This window comes from Ammodytes marinus (genome assembly GCF_949987685.1).
Source record: "Ammodytes marinus genome assembly, chromosome: 11".
NCBI lineage: Eukaryota > Metazoa > Chordata > Actinopteri > Uranoscopiformes > Ammodytidae > Ammodytes > Ammodytes marinus.
In genome coordinates, this window is record NC_137215.1 from 24,197,419 (window position 1) to 24,223,678 (window position 26,260).

The 26,260-nt window shown below is 41.0% G+C and overlaps 1 protein-coding gene across 1 annotated transcript in view; it reads right to left on the reverse strand.

Moving 5' to 3' along the window:
* The window catches only part of LOC307257215 (gamma-aminobutyric acid receptor subunit pi), a gene marked incomplete at both ends in the record, with an annotated part of 37,654 nt that extends 14,879 nt beyond the window's left edge, over nt 1-22,775 (reverse strand). The window contains one exon of the mRNA XM_080036377.1: nt 22,723-22,775. Within this exon, the coding sequence (XP_079892503.1) occupies nt 22,723-22,775 (53 nt within the window). The remainder of the gene's footprint in view (nt 1-22,722) is intronic.
* Between the last annotated feature and the right edge of the window lie 3,485 nt (nt 22,776-26,260).

Here is a 26,260-nt window from a genome sequence, read left to right on the forward strand (position 1 = left end):
CGGGAGATTAAAATGGCAGCGTGGAACGAGGTAAATTACAAAACAAAAGATTAAGAAGTGACAAAAAAAATCCCTCTTTTGATTATTTTAAAAAAACCTTGAAATGTCAAATTTAATTGTTTCCAGAATATTTTGAAACCATCCATCTCTACCTTTTTCCAATTCACTTACGGCTTTCAAGTGATTGTTTGCTTCCCATGAGATTGTCTTTCACCTCTTTGTCTCTGAATGCTATCCATAAAGGGACATTGAAGTGTGGGATGATTATATTGCTGGCAATTGGGTTAGACGGAAGAGAACACTCGTTGCGTATTCCCCCAGTGGTGTGTGTGTGTGTGTGTGTTTGTGTATAAATCAGGAGCTCTAAATAGAGGAACGCTTGCTCCGTGGAGAGAAAGCCCAGGGGCACGTGCCATGATGTAAGAGGGGGCTGAAGCACATAGATCAGGCCATGTGCAGAGGCAGAAAGGCATTCATCTCCACATGCTTGCAGAGTCCCCTCTGTCACTCTGTGCACCGCTGTAGTGTGTGACGAGGAGGCCAAGGGAATAGCCTATAGCTGCTAGATGGCCCCGCTTTTCTTATCATACAAGCCTCATTAAATATCCACACATCCATGAGTCAATCATCGTTAGCGGGGAATGTGCTACGTGTTTAGAAGCATCAGTGAGCCCATGTTATTGAAACAAATCGTGGTATACGTTCATTGCTGTGAACAAGTTAATCGACTTGGGTCAAGATAATTGTTTGTGTTTTTTAGTCTCATGCCAGCGTTGAGTATCGTCTTTCTGTTGTGCTATTTATGCCATAGTGTGTCACTTTTTCAGACAAATGAATGTGGGCTACATTCCAGCTATTGTCAAATGAGTTGATTAAGCCTATCAGCTCCACCATATAATTTTTGTATTTCTCAGTATGGCAGCGTTTACAAACTGCTGTTGCCCCCCGACACTGGTGCAGGAGCTCAAGATGTGCCAACGAAAGCTTCAGTTGTTGATTCTACTGCTGAGAAAAAAAACAAGTAAATCCATGCGCCATAAGGCTTACCCAATGTAGATTCACCTACAGTGTTGTTGTAATTCCTCAGAATTCCTCATGAGGTGACAGCAGTTGTGCACTATAGTTTAATGCAACCTCCTTTTGTCGTGAAGCAATCTGGCTATAGCTTTCCCGCTATATTATGTCAGCCTGTGGGACTCCGTTTTCTCATTGGTGATGACCTTGCTTGTATATCTTAATTATAGAAACGTCTCAAGATGAATGTTATGACTTATTGATGATAAAATGCTACATGTAAAGTGAATCCATTAGCCTATAGCTTTGTTCGCCGTAGCGAGACACACTCATTGCACTTTGTAGAACAAAACTACAGAGTTTAAAAGCATTCCACAGACTTCCTTTGAGCTCTCTGAAGCTGTAGCCTACTTATGCACATATGACAACAAGGTCTACCACGTTTAGAGTTGTGTTAGCATACTCACATTTGTAAATTAGCACTGAAGACAAAGTACAGCTGATATTAATGGTATTAGTTTTTCAAGGTATTCATTGGACAAAAACATCATAATTATAACCTCATGATGGCCTGAAAGAATCTCTGAACCACACTTTCATTTCCCTATGGCCCTGATACATGGCTGGAAAGTGTGAAATGAATATCAAAATTGATATCTTTGCTATATATTAGTTGCATAGCAACATTTAGGCTTTATTTGAATGTTAGAAATGTATGTAATACATAAATATAAAAAATAAAAAAGAGGAAATGGTGTATTAAACAAATGACCAGCCATTGATAGAAATACATTGGAAACATATGTTTTAATCACTTCAGTCAGTCAAAATGAGTTGTGAAGTGAGTCTCTGTCCTACAAAAATAAAATAGCACAGGGAGAGTCTTCCGTATAAAAACTCAGGACTTATTTCACCTGACTGTGTCAAATCAGCTTAGACAGCGGGGTAACTCGCTCCCAGCACACTGTTGCTATGCTGCATAAAATCTCACTCACATGGCTTCCAGCATGTTGTTTCAACAGGCAACAGCCATGGAAGGGAAAGCCATGATAGTAACTGCATAATGACAGCCCTCCGCCTCTGGCTTACTGCATTATCAATCTGGGTCGCCCTGTGTGACCCTCATTACATTCCCAAACGCTTTTGCATCCGTGAGTGGGCGGCTGTGTGTGTTTTTCAAAGTACTGTATGTCTGTGCAGTGACATAAATGGCGACAGCAGTGAGACATGAAATAAATAAAAAATTAATTATATCGGAGAGCCTGATGTGATAAAACATGGACATAAAAGAAAATAAATGTTCCGAATGATACAAATTGGAACAGAATTCAGAATACAGAAAGCACAACTTATTCAATTCCATTCATCATGGAATTGATTTCCTAGCATACACTGATAGCGGCAGAGCTATTCATCTTTTCTGTTTGTCAATGTTTTGCTGTCTGAGATAATGAATAAAGCCCCTTTAGCACCAGAATGTGTGTCAAGAGCCCCAGCTCCTCTCACTCCATCCGTCTCTGTAAATCCCCAGACAATGTAACTTTTGGCTGTCTAAACCTTCACCCATACACACTCGGATGAGACCTCGATTCTCCAACCTGCCAAACAGCTGCTATCCACTCAGCCCTGACAGTGAGAAGGAATAGAAAGATAAAGATATATCCTTAGAATCCTACCAAAATCACACATGCCACTGATATTAACAACTCATCCTTCTTATTTATGTGTGCGCCAGCAGCATGATCATAATGACAGGAGGATATTATTTTAGTTGCCTCAGTGGCAAGCACAAATAAACTCACACTGTGTACACACACACACACACACACACACACACACACGCAAACATCATTCATATTTATGTATGTAGGGTCCCTCTTTCCCCAGATGGAAGCATTGGACTCAATTTTCCAGAATGCACCCTGACAGACCCGACACACCTGCCCACCAGGCTGCCTATCAAGAATAAGGAGATGACATGTTGAATGCCCACCGCTGAGCTGAAGATGGCCTCTGCCATACTAAGTCACCAGATGCAGTTGCATGGTCCCAACACAGTTGCAAAAAATGTATATGTCAATGTAGAAGATGTAAACTTAATTTTGTATCTCTAATGTTGCAAATTAGCCACCATGGACATCCTATTACGGCTACGACTCTTTACAATGGACACTTGTGATAAAGTAACTTAAGTACAACAAAAGATTACGTAGTTTGATATTGTTTTTGTTGTGGAAGTTAAGTTGGGTCAAAGGCCCAGTAGCACTGTCACCTCCCAACTCGTCATGTGAACCCAGCAGCCTTGGTGTCCACCCACAGAGCAAACACATGCAGGTTATACTTGGACTGCCTGTAGGTGTGAAGTTGTTGTTCTGTCTCTGAGCGTTAGCCACCGTGATGGACTGACAGCCTGTCCAGGGTGTTTTTTGCCCTCTGACCAATTCCATACCATGGATGGGTCCAAGCACTCTCACAACCTAAAAACAGAATGTGCTATATTATGTAAAATGGAGTAGATAGGTTGTATGATTTCGAAAAGCTAACATTACAGTTGGCATTTGTAATGTGCTCATCAGTTACATTATTAAATTAATCATTTAAATGTCGTTGGCGATGTCTTACTTGAAGGTGAGTCAGTGATTCTGGAGAACATTTGTCGTCAAAATCACACAGCCTGGATTAATAATACCAAACTAGATTTTTTTCTTCCGCGCACGCACAGTATGGTAGAAGAACTTGAGCCAGAATTTCTGAATCCACCAAAATACATTTGCCATGTAGTATATGAAGTCAACATAGCCTCAGTGGATTCATCTTGGAAGTAACAGGAATAGTTTAAGTAGTTGACATAAAAAGTAGAGAAATGTGTTGGCATACAAATAGGTTACTGTAATAGAATTTTGACAGGAACTCAAATTTGTTAAAAAAAAAAAAATAAGAATCCCCAGTAAAGTTTGACTGACAAGCGATCTGAAGTGCAATGAAAGAACACCAGAGTGATGGCAGATTACCGTGACACCTAATAGACGTAGAACACATTTCAGAAAAAATGAGCAGCAGCGTTGCATGACACCATCTTATTTCTGAGGGCTTTAATCTGCCATGGCACTTTTCGTAGCTACATTTTCTGCACAGAAACACGCCACTGTGGATCCAAACAACACCTACTGATGTGCTGATTGGCCTGTTGGGTAGGAAGGAAGTGCTGGCAGGGTGCAACAATCAGTCTGTCTCTTTGTGTCACCATCACAATCTTCTCAAATAGACTCAGTAATCAGTCCTGTTTCTCGGCTTCACTGTCCTGTCCAAGTTCTATCATTAGTTCTCTCATCATCTTGCATCCATCTTCACTAATCACGATGAAGAGAATTTGCCAAAAATTACACTATAATAACAAAAAAGGCAAAATAACCGCCAATTAATGGCAACTGCAAGTCAGTATCGCCAGCATTATTTTGTATCAAATGGTGAGCGTGATCTTCATGCATTTTTTAAGTTAGCACACAGCAGCGGATGCGTAAAGCAATTATACTGTAGGCTATAACACATTTACTAGTTGTCTGGTTAATTAATAGTGCAGCAGTGTTGGCTAATAATAGGATGAACTGATTCCAAAACTAGAGTTATGGTAAGCTGGTACAACCGCGCAAGCAGCCTTCTACTAGAAGTTACTCACCCTCAAACTGAATAGATCACAGTACATGTGGAACATCTGGTCAGATGATGTGGTAGCCATGAGCGACCTCTGCAGTCACAGGATGGCCTCTATACGCCTTTATACCATACATTACGCGGCCTATAGTCTTGTGTTTTGGTGTTGGATGCGCGGCTGTTGGAATAAGTTCAGACACAGGGGTGACATGGTGGCTTGGAGTGAGGGACCCAAGCCCCCTTTAGCGATAAAAAAGCCTTTTCACATCCTGTTTCATAACATAGTCTCCCCCACCGAACCACCTAAACCAATCTCCCTACCCCGACCCCCATGCTCTTCTTCTTCCCAGTCTCCAGTGAAAACACAAGGCATCAGTCCAAAGCAACACTTGCTCCTTTCACAACAGATTACCACAGTTGAACATAAAGCCTGCAGAGAGCAGAGTAACACTCTCCCTGGACCATCCTTCCACTCAGCATCATGTTCAACTCCAACCCGCTCCTCACTCGAACTCCGTCTTTGATTGATGTAATTCGTCATCCCCCCAAAACTCCCTGCTGGCCTTCTCTCTGCTGTAGAGATAAACCAATAGCAAGTCACGATGCGTGTGTGTTCTTTATACGCAGAGGGAGCAATTTGATTGTACATTCCCCTAGTCAAGAGCCTACACAAGTCTGCTGTGTAGAGTAGTGGGTTATGATGAAGCATAAAACGTAGCTCCAAAGCTTTTTCTTTGGGTTGCACATTTCCCAAACCGGGTTCAGGCCCAGGCACAAACGTTTTTTTTTTATTTTCAAGAGTTGGGTTTGTTGCTGAATTCCATCAGTTGCACAGATTCTGTATTATTTTACCATGTGATTTAGTCTCCCTGCCATTCAAATGAACATACCTTCTCCTTAAATCGCTCGATGTGCTAAATGGTCGAATATTTCTCCTCGGGGGATATAGTAACGTCATCATGATTTGAAAAAGGGTCATGGACATCACAAAGATGGGTTATTCATCTCAGTTAACCTTCAACGTCAGATATTCAAGCATGTTCAAATTCATATGGCCCTGAATGGAATGTTGTGTCTTCATTCACAGACCCTGATCAAATGGCAGCTTATCCAATATACATGGGTTCATCATCATCCCTCCATCTGGGCTGAGATTGCAGTGCTTCCCTGCATGGAGTAATAGGTCGGACGAGGCATCCATTGTTTTCTGACAGGCTGCTGAATAGAACAGGTAAAACATATACGGCATTAGCTCCCTCCTGAAGGTGTGCTCCAAACCTTTCGCTTACTCACTGGATGCTCTCGCCTGTCAAGTTGCATTTAATACCTTTTCTTCTTTTGTAGAGAATATTTCCATTTTTTTTTCTCGCCGCTGCTGTGAAATGGGATTTCAGGGGAAGTCGCTGTTGCTGCCGTCTCATACACAGATTATTCCCTTGCTCATCAGGGACTTCCCAAGGCTTCCTCAGACCCCCTCAGCCTCTCCATACTTGCAGATGCAGTGTAAGGGCAAAGGCAGACAACCACACGCCGCAAAAAGAAAAATACTTTCATGTTGCGGGCTTTTTTGTGGATAAAAGCAGCTGTTTCTCCCTTTCATGCTATCCCAGGCAGTTCCCTAAGCCCCTCCACATAGGAGAATAGAACATTTACTGTCTTCATAAGCCTACTGAAGTCGGAATTTTACAGAGCCCCGCAAGGGACATGGAGGAAAAAAATTTGTAAAAAAAAAAAAGCAGAGAAAAAAAATTCGGTTTGCGAGATATCGCAAAAACTTGCGATATCTTAATAGAAAAGAATCTCAGGAGTGGAGACGTGGTAAAACATGTGATTTTATTTTTGGCAAATCTGCAAGAAATTATTTCCAGTCTGGAACCTTAAAGCTAATGCGTATTTTTTTTATATATATGAATGTAGGTATGCAAGCCATTGCCAAACGAGTTGACACATAGTAGATCAAGCCTCCCTCCACGAAACTCTCTGTATTTCTCAGTTTGGCAGAAGTTTTCAAACTGGTGCCGGTTTCAGTTGTTGTTTCTACTGCCAAGAAAAAACCTGGACGTAAAGCAGAAGGTATAAAATCCATGCACAATCATTGAAGGCTTGCCTCATTAAGATGCGGCAACACTGGGGGCGCCCTTAGCTCAGTTGGTAGGGCGTCCCCCCCATGGGCCTCGGCCCTCGGCCAGCAGCGGACCCTGTTCGATTCCAGCCCGCGGTCGTTCTCTGCATGTCACTCCCCTCTCTGCCCCATTTTAACTCTGTCTCTACACTATCAATAAAGCAGAAAAATGCCAAAAAAAAATATATAAAAATAAAATAAAAAGATGCAGCGACAGTGTTGATGTAATGACTTATTAACTATTCATGGGGCGATGGAAATTACGCACTATTGCTTTAAAGGACAAGAAGACAGCTGTATAATCTCCTTGGCAAATTGCTGGTTATTAGCCTGTGGAAGAAAAAAAAAACCTTACTGTCATGCACTTTGCCTGGATTACAAGGCTTCATATGCTTAACAACCCTGATGGGTTTAATTTAACGCTAAGAAACCACTTCGTCCTCATTACAGATATAGATGAATGGAGCCTTGCTCTTTAAATTATATAATTCTAACCTTCTTTTTCATTAATAATACATGCACACCAGGAAACTTTCTCGGCTGATTATTGAAGTGAGATTTGTCGATGAAGTGCCTTTACCCCCAGCTAATTCAACAGCTAACTTTGCCCTATCAACTTGTCATGCCCTCTTACACAGTGTTCAATCAATTACAGCACTGGCACAATCAGAAAATAACCAATAATCAGCTGCTGTTTTCATACGCGGCTATCCGGAGGCAATTTGTCACTCAAGGGGCTAGTAAAGTACTAATGTAAAAAAGTTTGGAAAGTTAATGTGGGTAAAAGTGTATTATTTCTTGAGGACAGCCATGGTCTCTTGACAAAAGAGAAAATACAAAGCATGCAAAGGCAACAAAAGATACACATGGCTGTCCAAACAACAAGAGGGGCACAAGTTCAACAGAAGGTTATTATTCTTCAGTGAGTTCTTCAGAGTGATTAAACACAGCTTTAGTGAGCCGGCGGTGAGACATAACCAGCATGCTGCGGGGAGCCACTTCAATCGCGACTTTATAGATTCTAACACAATCGCTCACATCTCTTCGTGCATTTACAACTAGATAGAGGACTACCATTCAGTGATGAGTCATTCATTGAATCAGTTCTACCAACTGGGGCCGGGATCAACTACCTGTTGTGGTGCAGGAGTGCAGGGTCCCTAACTCCTTTCCGTTTAATGCCTGACAAAATGATGCAAATTATTCTGACTGCAAAACACTGATGCTCGTTTGAAAGCACCCCACTCAAAATGTTATACTGATATGCATGGTCCCCAGAGGTTGAATCCCAAATGGATTTGGTGGCCGTTTGACATTTTCTGAAATGTCATCAGAAGGTCAACATTTTCACTTATTCTGTAAAATATGTCATCATCTGCTGGATGGGTTTCCTCATGTTTTGATAAAGACATTATTGGTCCCCTGACAAAAAGACAGGTTTCCATTCAAATGCAAATGAATTGGCATTTATATCCATGGATGTTATACTAGTATTAGTTCATATTCATTATATTAAGTATAATGAATGAGTTTGTTTAACAAGGTGAAAAGATGTTGTCACTGATTCTCCAGTCTGGTGTCATTAAACCATCGCAGGGTAAAAGGACGAAACTAGATGAGGAAAATAAATGAGACCCAGTCAAACTTCAAAGTGCAGAATAAACACGATGGCAATATGGCATTCATGGGTTTGTTTCGTTTTTTTATTTGAGGTTCTCCTCATTTTCCCACACAGATCTGATGTCCTCATCTGCCTGATCACCATTAGCTTCAGAGGACAGCTTTTGTTGAGCCAAATTTCTTTTTAGACACAATTTTTTTAGAAACAAATTCATGTATGTGAATGACTTTGGTGATCCCCTGATTTTTTTCTCTGACAACAGGTTCATATTTGATGTTTTGAGTGAAAACTTCTCAACACCTCAACATTAACTGGACATTTATGCATTCTCCGAAGCGTAAACTGTAATTATGTTGGTGATCCCCCGACCATCAGGAACACATTTTCAAATTCTTCAATAATTTGTTTTAAGACCAAATACCAATATTGGCCTGACCTGACCTGACCTGACCGACATTGCCTACACTGGCAATGTCGACATTGTGGCCTGGGTACACCCTATTTAAAAAAAAATCAACAGAAAGAAAACTAAATGCGAGGAGAAGGAAAATAAATGTTCTTTTATACTAAGATTTAACTATGGTTAGATTCTGGGAAAAATTACATAAATCAAATGGGATGAAATGGAGTGAAACCCACTGAGGCTTGAAGTTATGTTGTCAGAAAACTGTAGACGATATCCTATTAAGACTAATCAAAAAGTTGGATTTCCATTAATAGAAATCATCAAAGATACATTTGACGCTTCGGTGGAGTACTCTTTTTCCCCTGTCCATTACAGAGTGAAGCCACTAAGGCGGACACAAAACGCATCAGTTATGAAGAACGATTTAGTCATCCAGAAAAATCCTATCAGCAGGATAAATAACCAAGTTTTCTTTTCATCGCCAGATTAAACATAGTAACAAGCATGTTAGTGGACATATCACACTTAGCATGACTGAATGAATGAGTCATGCAAATTTAAACAGAGCTATTGTGCAGTAAACAACGATACACTACACTGACAGGACTGTGTGAGCTAGGGATAGTGGGGTTACATTCTGACATTTATCTGAACCTATGAAATTCAAAACGTCTAATGTTTGATGCCAGCATTGGGATCTTGGTTTGGATATGAATACATATTTATTTTTAAACAGGCAAATAATGAGAGGGGGCTCTGCCAAATCTTGGATGCACAACCCACCAGCACTGCACTGCAGACTTGAACCAGGGAATAACAATGGTGTATCATGAGTGTGTTAGGGGCTGGAATAGCTAATGCCAAGCCAGAAACATAAATATCCACAAAAAAGTGGTCCATGTTCAAAACGCCTCTTCCACCGCCCACAACTTTCAAATTAAAAGGCTGACAAAAGTGAGTTGCACTGCTTAACAGTGGAGAATACTTGGCAGCCTCTTTGTCACGTCCATAAGACATCACGTTGAATGAAATCCTCTGGGTATTCCAGGCAAGCGGCACATAATAGAAGTTTTTTTTTTGTAAAGAATCTGCCAAGCTGCAACATTAAGGTATGCGTTGGGCGAGTGGGAATATCTGCAGGGAATGTTTAATAAGAATCTAATTATATTATTTTAAAAAGCCACCAAACATCATTGTGTGGATGATTTTTAGGTCATAATTTTGTTTTATAAAAGTTTTGGGTGGATCCCTTTATGGAGGAAGAAATGTCATCACAGTTAAATTCTGCATTATGACTCCAAGACGCTCCAAGGCACACTCTCTCAAGTAGCTGCGAAGAAATGTGTACTCGGTCAAAGAAACTTGGAAGGGAGGACATTGGCTTCGAAGCTGAAACATGTGCTCAGTGACAATATGTTGCAAGGGGGTATTTCTGCAATGCACCAAAAGATCAACCCCAGAGCTGTAACATTTCATTGTGGTAAATGACCTGGAAAGGGTGGATAGTTAGTATCAATTTGATCAGGTCTGACTTTTGAGGTATTACTGTTAAAGGGCAGCTACATTCATCAAAACATTTACTCAAGTCTGTGAGGCCATCAGGGGGTGAAACATGTAACAGTGACTGAGAGGACAACAAGAACGGTATTGGTGACAACAGTTGGCTTTCATTTCTGGTAAAGCTGAAAAGAAGGAATTTGAAGAGGTTGAATAAACTTGTTTTGGATATTTGGACAAAATTCTTTGGCCATCATTGTTGGAGAATGAAGAATCACTTTGTCATGTGTCACCATAATGTTAAATAATGTATTGGAAATTCAGCGATTAGATGACATCTACATGCTAATGTTCAGAACTAGTAAGTCTACTTTACGCTATTGTTCAGAGTTGGAGGGTGTGTGAACCCTGTGAGGAATGGTCTCCTGGAGTGCTGCCTTCAGCCACTGGGGAAAAAACGTTAGACTAGCTGACCATTTTTAGAATTGTGAGGAGATATTCAATTATTTTGAAAAAAAAAGTGATGTGACAACAACAATTCTCCAGAATCACTGACTCTACCTATAAAAACTACACATTCTTTAACTCAGCTGAAAGAAATGTTACGATTAATACAACAAATTACCTTTGCCGTGATTTATTAGTAAAGGAATGTATTTACTTCTTCATAGAGTAATATGTAGTGAGTCAATGTTGTAGTAATTATGTAAGTTGCCCGTCACTGATCCTACATGACAGAGAGTGTGCAGAGTGATTTTTCAATTAGTGAAATGTGACTGCTACGGCAGATTATGGAATTTGAATGTAACATTTTTTTTAATTAATTTTTTTGATTAACATTTTTTTTAAATCTAGACATCTCTCATCTTGAACTTCCTGCACCCTCAGATGATGTTTCAATTAAACTGTAAGTATGACACAGTCAAACTTATGGCAATCAGTTGGCTTGAAACCTTGAGAAAGTGGTCCCATTGAGATACAAAGCTATGATTTTGAGTTTAGAGTCAGATAAGCAATGTACAGAAACATCTCTCTTAAGGACTCTGTGCTACTTTATTAAATCTTCTTGTACAAGCTATGAGTTTTCTGGACCTCAAGGGATGGCCAAAATAAGATCTTGGCTGGTCTTAATTAAAATGACACTACAAAGCGTTATCATGTTAATAGCGTTATGCATGCCTCCAGCTCGGTAGTCACGTATTACGAAATGGACCTTGGAGCTTTGGAGGAGCTCATGCAGAAATACTGTAAGTATTGCTTGCCTAAGTTAATAAAAAATCCATTAAATGATCTATTGTATTTGCATGTTGTAGATGACACCTTAGTCTTTTTGATGTAATGAGATGCAGTGCTGACCCTTCCAGTTTACATGATCAGGTATGAATGTTTCTAACCTGGGTACTGACTGAGCCATGTCATGTGGCAACTTTCAAACTTTGGGAGATTTGTACCCTTTTATCAATGTAAAGTTCCATGTTTTCTGTTCATAATTAAATCAAATTGGCCTTGTGCAAGAACCTCATGCACAAATGATACTGGTGATGATCTGTACAGGGAAACAGTGGTGATGATGAGTGAAAGGTTGTTTCATATTAGCAGTAATAGTAACAAATGGGAAAGTTAAACATGCTACACGCCAACTTTAATCAAAACTTACTTTAACTTACTTTTTGCCACACAGCGGGCAAACTAGTTCCTTCATTGGCACAAGACAAGGTGTGAGGTGCTGGGATGGACATGACACCAGTGACTGGGAGTGTGTGTCAATGACAGTAGAAAACAGAACACATAAATATGCTGCATGTTCTGATTTTTTTAAATTAATTTGTAGTAGTAGTAGTAGTAGTAGATTTTATTTGGAGTGGACATGACAATTTCATTGGACGAACCAGATGCATTGTTTACAGTGTGTTAGCATAAATGCTAGTTTACAACACCTGTCCACAGGAGGCTTTTTTTTAAAACAACAAAATAAAATAAACAAAACAGAAACAAGATCAAATACTGATAAAACAATGATAATTAAAAGATTAAAAATGCAGTATACAATAGAGTACAGAGCAGCAATATAATGAGTCAAATATATATAGGCTACGTAGAGTAAAACAAAGGCAGCATGATCAAACAATAAACCAGTTGTAAATTATTTGTGTGAGCACTGTTGATTTGAGCCGTTGTTTAAGTTCTCTGTTAAAAGTGTTGCTATTAGTCTCTAGTTTTAGACTAGTGGGCAAGAGGTTCTACAGTTTTGCCCCCTTTGCAGAAAAAACAGACTGACCGAAAGATGTCTTGTGCATTGGAACAAGACAATCACCATTGATGGAGGCTCGTGTATTTGCCCGACGAGAGCTCTGACGTCTGATGATTTGCTAAATTAATTACAAAAATGTTATGGTTAAAACAATAGATTTCAAGCCATGAGCCCACAAATGTACACTCTAAACGGGTACATATGTCAAATTTGTCATCTGCAGCAGGGAGTCACTTCGATGCTAATGTAATGTCAATCATTGGTTGAAAAGCACTGGGCTGAGAAGAATATATTCAACCCTGTCAAGGAAGAAAAAAATAAATTCAATCCCCAGTTTCAGAGGGTTCTTGGTTCCCTCAGAATATTCCTATAGTGGACTTGACATACAATTACAATGTCATACAAATCACAGTGATGCTAAATGATTTGTAATGTTCTCCAGTAATCTGTCATGAGCTGATGCCAAGCTGCTCTAACTGTAGAGGCCAATAAGAACTTGCAACCCTGTGGTGCAGATAAATGTACCACTGTTGTATAATCAGGTCCTGAGTGAGAAGATTACCTTGCTGAAAGGAATATACAGTAAATGACAATGGCACCATGACCAACCACTGTGAACATGGAAATGGCAGAGAAACCCCAAAGACCTAAGATATAGTTTCAGATAGGGGGCATACAATTTAACTTAATGAACTTGAACATTAAGTTGAACAGGAAATGATAAATCATGGCTTTCAAATAGGTGAGGCGGTGCAATTAATTACAGTCGCTGTAATGTGATGTGACGTCACTTCCAGTGCACACTGGGTTGTGGGTCAGAATCGCCCAAATAGGATGCTGTTTTCAGCACTAAAAATCTCAGCCGGATGTAGTAGACATCCGGGTATTTTCAGCCATACTCAATCTCGCCACAAGAATTTGGACATCCTTAATCTTTTTTTCTACCATACTAAATAGAAGATAATATGGGTATTGGAACGCAGGGTTTGTTTATGGCCCTGACCCTGCTGATGTGTTAGAACACCCACTTTGTTCTCTCTCTCTCTCAAAGGCAGGTTTACAGATAGAGCTTGCAACCTCTTTTTGCATTTAATACAGGTGAAACGGTTTAAATTCCCACCACCATATCAGTATTATTGACTTAACTTGAATGAACTAGTATTGAGTTAAAATTAAAAGGAAAAAAAACGCCAACACACTTGATCTTTAAATAGGAAGTTCTTCAGGTGAGCCAGGCCGTGAAACATCAGTGTTGTTGTATGTTGGTGAACCTTGACAAGTGACGTCAGTGAGTAGCTGCAAGCACTGACTTGTCAGAAGCATCTGCATTGAGGATCACTCTCCAAAATCAATGTGCAAAGCACTTGTTAGAGCCCACTCTTTCAAAGTTTCCTCCCCGACTCAATAAAGTCATTTTGACAAGTGACACTGAAAATCCCTTTTGTTTCCCGTTTCACATTGGAAGAAAAAAAAACAGCAATATTTTCTCAATTATTTCTTCCCGTGTACGTCTCTTTGAAATCTCCTCCTGTGGTTGGAAACAATTTGTTAATCTCTATAGTGACGATCAATAAAAGAAAAGCTGACGTAAAAAATGGATTTCTATACAGCAGAAAGTCTTCTCTCCAGTAAAAAGCAAGAAAAGCAAGAAAAGCATAGCATAAGCCTTTAATCTGCCTGTAAGAAGGCTTCGGTAGAAATTGTATCCATCCTTCTTGTAACCAAGGCTTTGAAACTATCGGTTCCTCTTTCCAGCATCATAGTGTTACTTATTATACGATTCAGCCTCTACTGAGAGAGAGATTAAATGAGATATCAAGCCTGACTGCTTTGATGCTGCAGCCTGGGTTTGTAGATGTGTGTTGCTGAAGGACTTGCAGAGGAGTGTATGGTTAAATCACAGACTTTTAACAGAGATGCTCAGTAAATCAAATCTTTGTGAATCAAAAGATGGCTATATATCAAATACTTTCTTTAGTTTATTTTGACTATTCTCATTAGGCTAATCAGCTAATCAAAGTGTAAGTGACGTAAGTATAAATGGATAGCATATCAGTATGTCCAAACAATGGAGCTCTGTAACGCTCTAGTAAGAGCAATACCAGGCATCTGATTAGGTTTGTGCGCAACGTCTTTTTTCTTTTCTTTTTTAAGCCTGTCCACAACCGAAAAACACAAGATTAGGAGTCTGTTTGCTGCACCCTTTGACTTTAAAATGATCAGGTCCAGCCAACCTGCCTACTACCCAACTGCATTGGTACAACAACAGTGCTGGAGGATCCATGAGCAATATACATACAAAGGTGGTCGGTCAGATAATCAAGCAGACAAACCCAGAGGGGAGATGGCAAATGTAAGGTCCAGGAGACTCAGCAGAAGAGAAGAATAAGCAGGACAACTGAACACTAAGAACTGTTTGAAACGTTTGACTCAGGGTACAAAAACAAACTTGCACAGAGAGGGGAAGACACACGCAGACTAAATACACTAGAGGGGCAAGGATAATGAGGGGCAGGTGAAGGTGTTCAGGGAGTAGGGAAATCACACCAACGGGAAAGACACAAGTGCAGTAACTAGAAGTAACTTTTTATTTTTTACCATTTTGTTATGACTGTACTTATGTAGCGCTTTTCCAGCTGTACTTTACCATTCAAAGTATTTGACACTTTCTTCAAATTCAGCCACTGACACACACATTCATTCTAATACGAGGCAACTCAAATCATTCAAACATCAGCATGAGAGGGGATTTTCAGTTAATTCATGGAGCTAACGTTAGCTATTCCAGTGTATGAATACGTTTTATGTTGTCTTTTCACCACGACTGCTTTTTAATGCTGTTTGATTCTGACTCTTAACTCTCTTGCAAAAGACACCAGCCTGAGATCCTTGGCTTTAAAATGACAGCAAATGAATAAAGTTTTCTTTCAAGCGTATGTGTGGTCTGCAGCACCATCGCCATGTCTAGCTGCAGTAAAGAGTAAACACTTTGTGAGCCATGGAAAAAGCTGTGGGTGAGATGCCTCAGATGAGAAAGATTTGGGGTTTTCATTTTGAAAGAGCCACTGCTACTCTTTTCCTTTGTTGAAATAACAAGCTGAGCTGTGAACCTCAGCCTCTCTTGGATTTCTCTCTTTGTTCTTTTCGACTCAGAGGGAGAACAAAACAATGCTCGGATCATGCTTCTCACTCAGAGGAACGGGAACATTTGACGAGGAAGTTATCCGAGGCTGCATCGACAATCAGGCGTTTTGCCATTGTGTCATTGTAATTCAGCTACATCTGTGCTATTTTGTTCCCTCAGCAGGGAGCCAGACATCCATCTTTCCTCCCACTGAGTTCAAGCAGGTCATACGTGTCCCAGTGAACCCTTTTTCTACATGATGAATGTGACACTTTCACAGCTCATTAAAAAGCTTCAGCAGTGTCAAGGACAGAGATAGGCTACTGTGTAGTCTTCATAAAGCTGTTGGGTCGATAATGTGGCCATATTACCAAGTACGTTGGTGAAGACAGTTCTAGTGCATTTGTATTCCCCTGGCATAGGACAAGTGGTCTTTCCCAATCACTAAAGCTATCAAGGCCCCACAAGCTGAGCGTTTCATGCTGATGAGACCCAGGCCATTTTCAATCAACTTGCCAAGGTCTTTCTATGCACAATGTCATGGAGGTCATAAAAATTACATACATTACATATGTGTGTTGACATTTATTCACAATTCAGGGATTTCCTTTTATTGAATAACAGGATAAGCATATCAAGCATTAATTTAATAAATACCAGATTAAATATAAAAAGCCCAGATTTAGATGTGCCATAGTGGTGATGCATTTGCAATAACAACAATGTATAAGTCAATGTAAATATGTAGAATATAAAAAATTTGAAGGCGTACTGAGCAGGGCACATCTCCGACAACAACCGCTGCATGAATTATTCAAAAATTACCCTCATGGACAAATGGGAAGTGTGAGTCAATGTATGTCCTACATTCCCACACACATTTGAATGCTTAAATGCTGCAAAGCAGTTACTTAATTTAACTTGAATGCTTAAAAGCACCTCTTATCTATGGTGGACTGCACATTTTATGCCCTGAAACACATGGGGGGGATAAGTAGATTGTTCTATTTTCCAGTCCCAAGTGGGAACAGAAGCCAAAGTGGCTGAACGTCATGAGGCAAAGCTGCACGCCAAGTTTTTTCTTTTGATTTCTAATTGGAGTCAATTATCCACAAAGGTCAGCTCAAAGGTTTAGTCTGCAGAGACATGCCTTCTGCCTCTGTTTTCCTATTTGCATTATTACATTGTATGACTATATAGCAGTGATCGTCCACTGTGACCCCAAACAGCTCATCATCATCATCATTCGTGAGTAGCCTAGTCAATCCGATGCAGGAGACATACCTACCTCACTCACAGAGCTGTGCTTGCTTTGCTGGTTGTGCAGTTAAAAGCAGAAGTAAAGGATAGGTGAAGCTGGTCTGTTATGAATTGAATGGATCTTGTTCTGTATCTTCATGCAGGAACGGTGACAAACTCATAGAGCTTATTCAACATTGTGTTATATTTATTTTTTCACATACTCTTGTTTTACTCATAATAACAAACAACACCCCGCAGCCAAAATATAGATTAATTGTCAAATTAGCGTCACTTAAAAAAACAAAAGCACGTGGCAAATTCCAGCCTTGTGTGGGCACATAAAATGCTAAATAAAAGAAATGTATCAGTTGCCAGAAATGTTGTCAGTCCAACAGTACATCAAATCAAACATTGAGACCAGATTATTTAACAATAAATGGCCTACCAATAATAATTATCCTGGCTGAAATACTCTATAACTAGTCTTAAATAGTGTTACGCTTTTTCAGCATCACAGAGAGCAGCTTTCATTTTTTACTGGAGGGCTGGACATCGGGCTGCTCGCTTTGATCCCTGCTTCGTCCAATTGCAGAAACCATTAGCGGAGAATTCTCCGCCTGGGCTAATCAGGAGTTGTTCCCGCACAAATTGAATGACATCTCTTGAAATTGGGGGGCCAAGTCAGACTTCCACAGCCTCAGAATACATCTTTTGGCAATTACCATGCCATAAACCATGATTATGCGTGCATTGTGGTCCAATTTTTCCAGGGCTGTGAAATGTCCGAACAGGGCAGTTTCCGGATCAGGAGTTAATGACACATTTAAAACATTAGAATACCATTGAAATACAAGACACCAAAAGTTGTAAAGATTGACATTCCCAAAAGTGGTGAGCAAGTGTACCCTCGGCAGTCTTACACCTGTTACATAAAGGCGAAAGATCTGGGAAAATGTTATGCAGTTTAACCTTAGAATAGTGCAATCTAAGTGTGACCTTAAATTGAATTAACTGAAGCCTCGAGTTTCCGGATCAGGAGTTAAGATCTCTCTGTACGCAGATGACATCGCCCTCTTTGTAGCTGACCCCGATAATTCCATCCCCCACCTACTCCAGCTAATTAATTCTTTTGGCGACGTCTCGGGTTACACCATAAACTGGCAAAAAAGTGAACTTTTGTCTTTAACAGCAGATCTGGACCCAACATTCCTAGCCAATACGTAGTTTAAAACAAATCTGGTCAGTATAAAGTACCTGGGCATTAAATTATCTAAAAACCCAAAGACACTTTTTAAGTTAAATTTTACGGAAAGATTGAACAAACTAAAGGAGAACATAGAGAAATGGAGAACACTACCGATCTCCCTTATTGGCCGTGTGAACGCAGTAAAGATGCTCTCCCTGCCGAGATTTCTGTATCTATTTCAGAATGTGCCAATTTATATTCCTAAATCTTACATTAAGTCAATTGATTCTATTATAATGCCTTTCATTTGGGGATATAAAGCACATATGATCTCAAAAGCCCATCTTCAGAAACTCAGGCAGCATGGCAGACTGGGGTTACCATGTTTTTTACATTATTACTGGGCTGCCAATGCTTGGTCAGCAAACTTCTTGTAAAATTCAACTACGAAGCCATCTGGCCCAGGGCTCTTGCCGTTATGCAGCTGTTTGATAGCGTCCGTGACTTCTGCAGGGGACAGCTCAGAGTTTAAGGCCTCGCGGGAGGCGCTGTCTAGTTTTGGTATGTCTAGCTTTTTGCTCGTTTAATTTGATGGCCCATGCCTCGCACGTTCCAGCTCACCATGGTAACCCCCCTGCTTGTATCATCACCCACGGGTATCATACAAAGTTATACGCCATAATACACATACAGTGACACAGTAGTTTGCCCCAAACAAAAAGACAGTTAAACCACTAGAACAAAAACACATACAGCCCTCCCACCCTCCCCACTTTCCCAAACAAAGCGAGGGAAAATACCCTAAGGATAACCCTCCCCCACCCCCCAAACCCAATGCCCTCATCCCCAAACGATGAAGACGGCAGGTTAAATGTAGGTTTAAACTTCTGTTGCATCTTGACAGAAAAAGAAAACGCTATCCTCTCTTCATGCAGAGAGGCTCCGAGCGTTCAAACAAAGCACCATGGGTGCATATAAAACATAAATGAACACCACAATTGAGAAAAGTCACATATATAGGCACTGTTTGCCTACCATATCCAGCCAATAAGCGAGCCCGACGAGAAAGAGAGGAAAAAATAAATTAAATAAAAAGGGGCATGGAACGCACAGAGGATCAGTGCTCGGCCACAGGGCGACGAGCAAAAACCTCAGCAGCCTGCAAAGGACACCTTGATCTGGATGTATATTAGTTTTAAAAATAACTAGGCCTATATAATAAAATAAATGTATTTAAACAAAATAAAACTCTGGGCGGCTGGATGGGGCCGGATAACAGTGATCGACAAAACGATGTGTAATAAACAAAAAAAAAAACACACAAAACTCAGCTGGGAAACCCCATCAACGTTCAACACCAAAACAGTGTGTTTTACAGGCTAACAGTATCGTAAAGCCCGTGTGGGGATGGAGTAGCATAGATAAATGTTTAAAAAACAAAGACAACAACAACACCCCACACACGTCAGCTGGGAAAATATTCTTTAAGTGGCCAATATCTAGGGTAAAGTCTGTTTTTACCTTACAGGATGAGAGAGTTCAGTAGTCTGAAAATCCTCAGCGAGCAGAAAAGTGCAAGTCGTTAAAAGCCTGGGCTTCTTTGGGGCACTCAAAAAAACTCTTCTCTCCGCGGTGTTCCACGCGCAGACGGGCAGGAAACAGGAGGGAAAACCTGACTTGCTTCTCGTATAGACAGCGTTTCACACCGGCAAAGGATGCTCTCTTCTTAGCGATGTTGGCGGTCATGTCGGGAAAAAGTAAACATTCTGTCCATGGTACTTGAGCTGCTGTTCGTCCCTCTCTCGTCTCAGAACACGCTCCTTATCGCTAAAGTAGTGGAACCGGACAATAAATACTCTCGGTCTGGACCCCCTGCCTTCCTCCGCCGAGCATGCTGGGCCGATGCGGTGAGCTCTATCCAAAACCGGAGGAGAGGAGAAAAAGCTGGCACGAGGACCTCGTTGAAAGAGGTAGCCATAAACTTTACTGGGTCTGCTCCCTCGGTCTTCTCCGGGATTCCAATCACGCGTAGATTATTGCGACGTGACCGTGATTCCAAATCTGCGGTCTTAGCCATCAGCTGTGTATTTTCAGATTGCAAACTTGCACATGTCTGCTCGAGGGCGGTGATCCGGTCGCTGTGGTCAGACAGTGCTGTCTCCATGGCGGTCATCTTCAGGTTGAGCGAGTCGGTGGTCGACTTGACGGCAGCTAAGGCAGCAGAAATGGGCCTCAAGGCTTCACTCACTACCATTTTCATGGTTGTAGTAAGGGTTGTTGTTAGGTCGAATAGCAGCACAGCGCTTGTCTAGATCAGGCGGCAGGGAGTCGACTCCGCCATGACAGTCCGACATCGTGGCTGCCTCTTTCTCTGGCGAATTCTGCCCTTTTTCCTTCTGCTTGCTGCGGCCCATCATCACCAAACAATAACAATATCAATAACCAAGCAAAAACAAACGGCTTTCGGGTAATGTGTGGTGTTATGATATATAAAAAAGCAATGAACGCTTGGGAGCTCCGGCGCAACACGTTCTTCTCCTTCACATGCTAAACCGGAAGCTTCATCAAGCTTTTCCATTTTTTTTCTTTTCCAAATCCAACACGGATATTTCTTTCCCTATGTAGTTGCAGATCGAGTGAATTTAAATTGGAAAATATGTCAGCTCAAAAATGTATAATAGCACATGTACTGTATGTCTTGTACAGGTGTACAGCTGCTCCATCTGATTAACTTTGCTTCAAAAAATCCACAACTTGCTCCCTGAGTTCAGTAAAGCGCTCCAACGCTTTGCCATTAGTCAGTGGGCAGACGTCATTGTAGACAATGAGGTCCATCTTGAGTAGAGCTTGAGATTCCTGCACAAATGTGTGGTTCTAATGCATACAGTACTTGCATTCCCACTGATGGACGTTCATTATCCTAAATGATTTCAGATCCCCACTTTTACACTTTGGTATAGGAGACAGAGAAATGCATTACTGTTTGGAGCAACATTCTTAATTCCGCTCGCCAGAACCTTATTTTTTCTGTGCATGTGAGAAGCACCATCCGAAACAATCTCCTGCAGTGTATTACCTTGCAGGGGAAAAACAACGCCCACAGCACTTTTTTGGACATCTTTCCCATCAAAATATATATGACCAAAACTGACAACTGTGAAATGGCAATGTTGTCAGTGGACCCAGAGTTATGTGTTGAGCCCCCTTGACCTTATCAAGTACAAGACATGGACACAGCAGGCGCTGTCTGAAGCAGACAGAGGTATTTGTTAAACTAATGCAGTTATCTTAAACGTGGATTTGTTGGTGGTGAGTTCCTCCAAAACAGTGACCAAGCACTCCTTAAAAATCAGTTAAATGTTGATTAATATGGATCTGACTCTTTGAAAGTGGCATGCCTTGTGAAATACCTTCCATCATATTATTTTGCATCAGCGATTGTTTTTATTGCAAATGAGGCATACTGGTGTCACTTTATTGAAAGGTGGCTTGATGAATGCATATGTATCTGTCCATTCTTCATTAAAGCTGCAGTTCTCTACATACATTTTATGTTTGAGTCTCTCTGGCTGATTTTCTTCTATTATTATATGTATTTTTTGGCTGGCCACCACGGTGTGTAGATGTATATGTTGATGTAACCTTTGAAGCCCTTGGACAAATTTAGTTGGTGAGCCATGTTTTGTGGTGTATATTTCTTCTGAACAGGGGTGCACCGTTCTAAAATGGACCTAAAAGAAAAACCTACACAAACCTTACCTTAAAGATATCCTATTATACTACTTTTCTGGTCTTAATTTCTTGTTAAAAACTGCTATAGAGCAACCTGACACGAATCACATCACAAAAAAACATGTAGCATGCATATTCATATTGCATATTCTCTCTATACAGTACAATGACTACAATCAATGTCATTACACCTCTGCGTTCACTCAAACACAGCAATGATCAATGCTTAATTCAATTGCATAGGTCTTTGACAGCTCAACAGCTTCTTGTGAAATTATTTAATCTCATGTTTGACTCAAAGTCTGGCATATGGCATATTTTTACTCAAAAAGTAGTGCATGTGTGTTGCTGTGGGAGACAACCTGCTATAGCACACTAATCCTAGAGCCTATATTGTGCAAAGAAGTGCTGCACTATACAGAGAATATTTTATATAGCAGGATTCAGCAAGATCCAGAGGGTTGGCCTGCCTTATCTAAAATGTGCAAAGTACATTCTGTGCTTTGAAAATAAACTGCATGGCGAGGAGAGGCTTCTCTTTACGCTAACAGACACTAATGTGCATCACCAGTTTCCTATCATGCTCTGCAGGGGATTATAACTGTGATTGTATGGATGACATGCCATGCTGGATCCTGCTTCATCAGTTTAACTCTTCACTGTCAGTTGAAATTGTTTATCGAAGGCTGACGGGAAAATGATATAACCGAGTATTACTCTCCTAATCTCCACCTTGGCTCACTACAGCGATTGGATTGGTTGTTGCAAAATAAGGTTGTGTATGTATGATTTGAGTAAGCTTCCTCCATGTTAAGATAGATGTGTGGCCGCAGATCCCATGGGTGTGTAGATATCTCCATCTGTAAGCAGTCTTACCTGCTAATGAGCAGGATGGTAAACACGGTCCCACCGGACACAGAGAAAGCCATGGCTGATGACCGAGTGGAGATGCCAGGTGGAGTATAACTGGAATAAAAGCACACAGAGCATAATGAGATGTTATTAAGAGGGACAATGTTATTAAGAGGGACACGAGTGATGAAAATGTGTTATTTGTCAACATTGGGAAACAAGATAATCTGATCAGTGGGTTGCAAACATAGCACTATATAGCAGATGCAGGCACTCCAACAATGGAAGTGTGCGTATACTTCAGGAGCAGTCTTCAAACTGCTGGCATACATCATAGATGGTCCCTGCTCCCTTTTCCTGTTTTTGATCTGTGCACTCTGTGCTCCGAAAATATTTTCTTTTCTGAGATGCTATCACACCAGGTAACGGCTGAGGTTTTTCCTTGCCACTGGGTTATCTTTCACGCACTCCCTCACAGACACTGAAATGTAATGCAATTTCTCCATCCGACAATACCTACAGTACAGCACTGACATGCTTGGGGGACATCTCCGGGCGGCACAATGATCCAATGTTACCCAGCTAACCCCGAAACTTCAAATTTGGCACTGTAAGCTCCAGATTTGAGTGAAAAGTAATAAAGCATAATGTAGTTTTCTTCATAGTGAGCATTCTTGTTTCTTATATCCCTGCAGTCTCCCTCTGTCTCTCTCTCCTTAATGTCTCTATCTCTCTCTCACCCTCATGCATCTTTTAAGATAAAAGCAGACAGAAATCCTACAGGGTGCAGACAGAGAACTGACTGCTGGGCTATGGAAATATTAAATGTAAATTTGATAGCAAACTTCAGTTGCTGCGGTGTGAAAAGCAACGATGTAAGTGTGATATTTATTTGGACCTGCTGCTGCTATTGTCACAGCTTTGGCTTCAGCTTTTGGTTGCATAATGCACAATAGTTAATAATAATAATAATAATAATAATGGATAGGATTTATATAGCGCTTTATTCCCTAAGGACTCAAAGAACTTTACAGGGTTCCAGGTTCCATTCATTCACACACAGTGGTGGTAAACTACGATAGTAGCCACAGCTGCCTGGGGCAGACTGACGGAAGCGTTGATTCTGTATAAGACATTATAGACTTTAAGCAGCTAATAGCAATCCAATATCACTAAGCAACGCTCACAATGGCTACTTGCTGCAGAAACCAACTTTGTTTGGAACAGTATGGCTACAATCTCTCTCTCAGTGGCCCGAGAGCTTTTGACATATGCATTAGAAGTCTTTTTGTTCATCAAATGAGGGGTTTATTACTGTACGACATAAACAGATCCAGCAGTATAGATTTGCCTTCGCTGTAATGCTCAAAATGTCAAAACACTACAACGACGGGAAGTGATTACAAACGTTTCTCGAATGCCAAGTGTTGTTCTCGACCACCGTAGCCACCCACTCGACCGTCGCTACTGAAAGTCCCTTGTGTCACTGCTAGTGTTACACAGTACAACTGGCAGTGGAATGTACCACCATTGCCTATAATGCCTTTATGTTCTCATGTTCGTTTAAATAGTCTAAGCCGCTTTTGAATAGACTTCCTGACACCACCCCCTTGACATTAATTCCCAGCACGTCGTCTCTAACACAAGCTACACTTCAGGTAGTCAACCAAAAGACATTGCACTGCATCTACAATTCATCTATACGCAGCAGTTGGGTTCATAACTAAAAAGAGCATCGCAAAGATCCAATATGGCCCACTTTCTACATGTGTCTTTGCAGCTAACTGAGTTACAAACGCACAGACTGCAAAACATGACATGAGAGTATCTGACAGTAGTGCAGGAATGTCTCACTCTCTGCTGATGAGCTCATTCAACAGCTATGTATTATGACTCATGAACAACTCAGTCAATGTAAGCAATGCAATGCGGTCTCAATGCAGCATACATTTGTTTAGTGGAATTCCTCCTTTTTACTCTTTTAAAAAAAATCCTACAATAATTAATCCAACACTTTTTTTCTGTATTTTTCTTTATTACAGGTATGCAGTATATAGTAAAAATATTGAACAGAGCTTACAAGCTGTGATGGGAGAGGATATGGAAAATGTGACAAATAACACTTTCTAGAATCATACCAGGCGTGTTGTAACAAATCCCAGGCACCCAAACTATTTCAATTGCTAGTATCACGAGTGAGCAATAAAATAATTTAATAATAATTTAAAAAACTATTCCAAACAACCATAAATGGCAAATGGTTTGTGTGAACAGCTAAAGCAAAACATACTTAAAACCTCCTAGGACCTGGCGTCCACAAGTGTGGACATCACATTTTGGGCTGTCTAGACTGCAATACTAAATGTTGCTCTAAAATGTTCCTGGGGTCCACATACAAGGACATTATACTGCTACTTAGTGGTGGCAGAGGAGTATAATACACTATACTTTAGATTCAAGATGGCCGACAACACACCCAAAAGTTCAGATGGCAACTCCCGATCCAAACTTCGACCAGGAAAAAAATCTAATCAAATTTCATGGTTGATTCTTGTTCACATATGTATAAAAGTGTTCAATGTTTGTTATGGAAGTACAATTTTAAAAAAGCTAGTAACTGTAACGATGTACCATGCCGCTAAACATGATGTACACGTATGTGGACGGAGGGACTTCGTTATGTTAGTTTTATTGAAAAATCCTTGTATGTGGACAGCGGGACTTAGTTCTGTTGATGATTTTTATATGTTTTCAATCAATCAATCAATCAATCAATCAATCAATCAATCAATCAATAACCTTTCACTTTTCACTCAAGAGACACTGAGGTTTCCCTCATTTACAGTGACAATGAGTACATTTCAGTAAATTTCAACCCCAGGGCCAAGTTTCCGGCTCCTTACCCAAGGGCCGGGGCCTGGGCCAAGGCCAGGTTTCCGGCTATCAGGGCCAGGTTTCCGGCTACCAACCCAAGGGCCAAGGCCAAGTCTCCGACTACCAACCCAAGGGCCTGGGCCAAGGCCAGTTTTCCAGCTACTATCCCCAGGGCCAAGGCCAGGATTCTGGCTACCAGGGCCATGTTTCCGGATACTGGGCCAAGGCCAAGTCTCCGACTACCAACCCAAGGGCCTAGGCCAAGGCCAGTTTTCCAGCCACCATCCCTAAGGCCAAGGCCAGGACTCTGGCTACCAGGGCCATGTTTCCAGCTAACAACCCAAGGACCAGGGCCAGGATTCTGGCAATGATTCAAACCCAAATGCCAGGGCTAAGGCCAGTTTTTCTGGCTACTATCCCCAGGAAACCAGGGCCAGGTTTCCAGCTACAAACCCAAGGGCCAAGGCCAGGTTTCCGGCTACCAACCCAAGGGCCAAGAACAGGTTTCTGGCTACCAGGATCAGGTTTCCGGCTACCAGAGCCAGGTTTCCAGCTACCAAGGCAAGGTTTCCCGGGCTACCAGGGCCAGGATTCTGGCTACAAACCCAAGTTCAAGGCCAGGTCTCTGACTACCAACCCAAGGGCCAGGGCTAAGGCCAGTTTTCTGGCTACCAACCTTAGGGCCAAG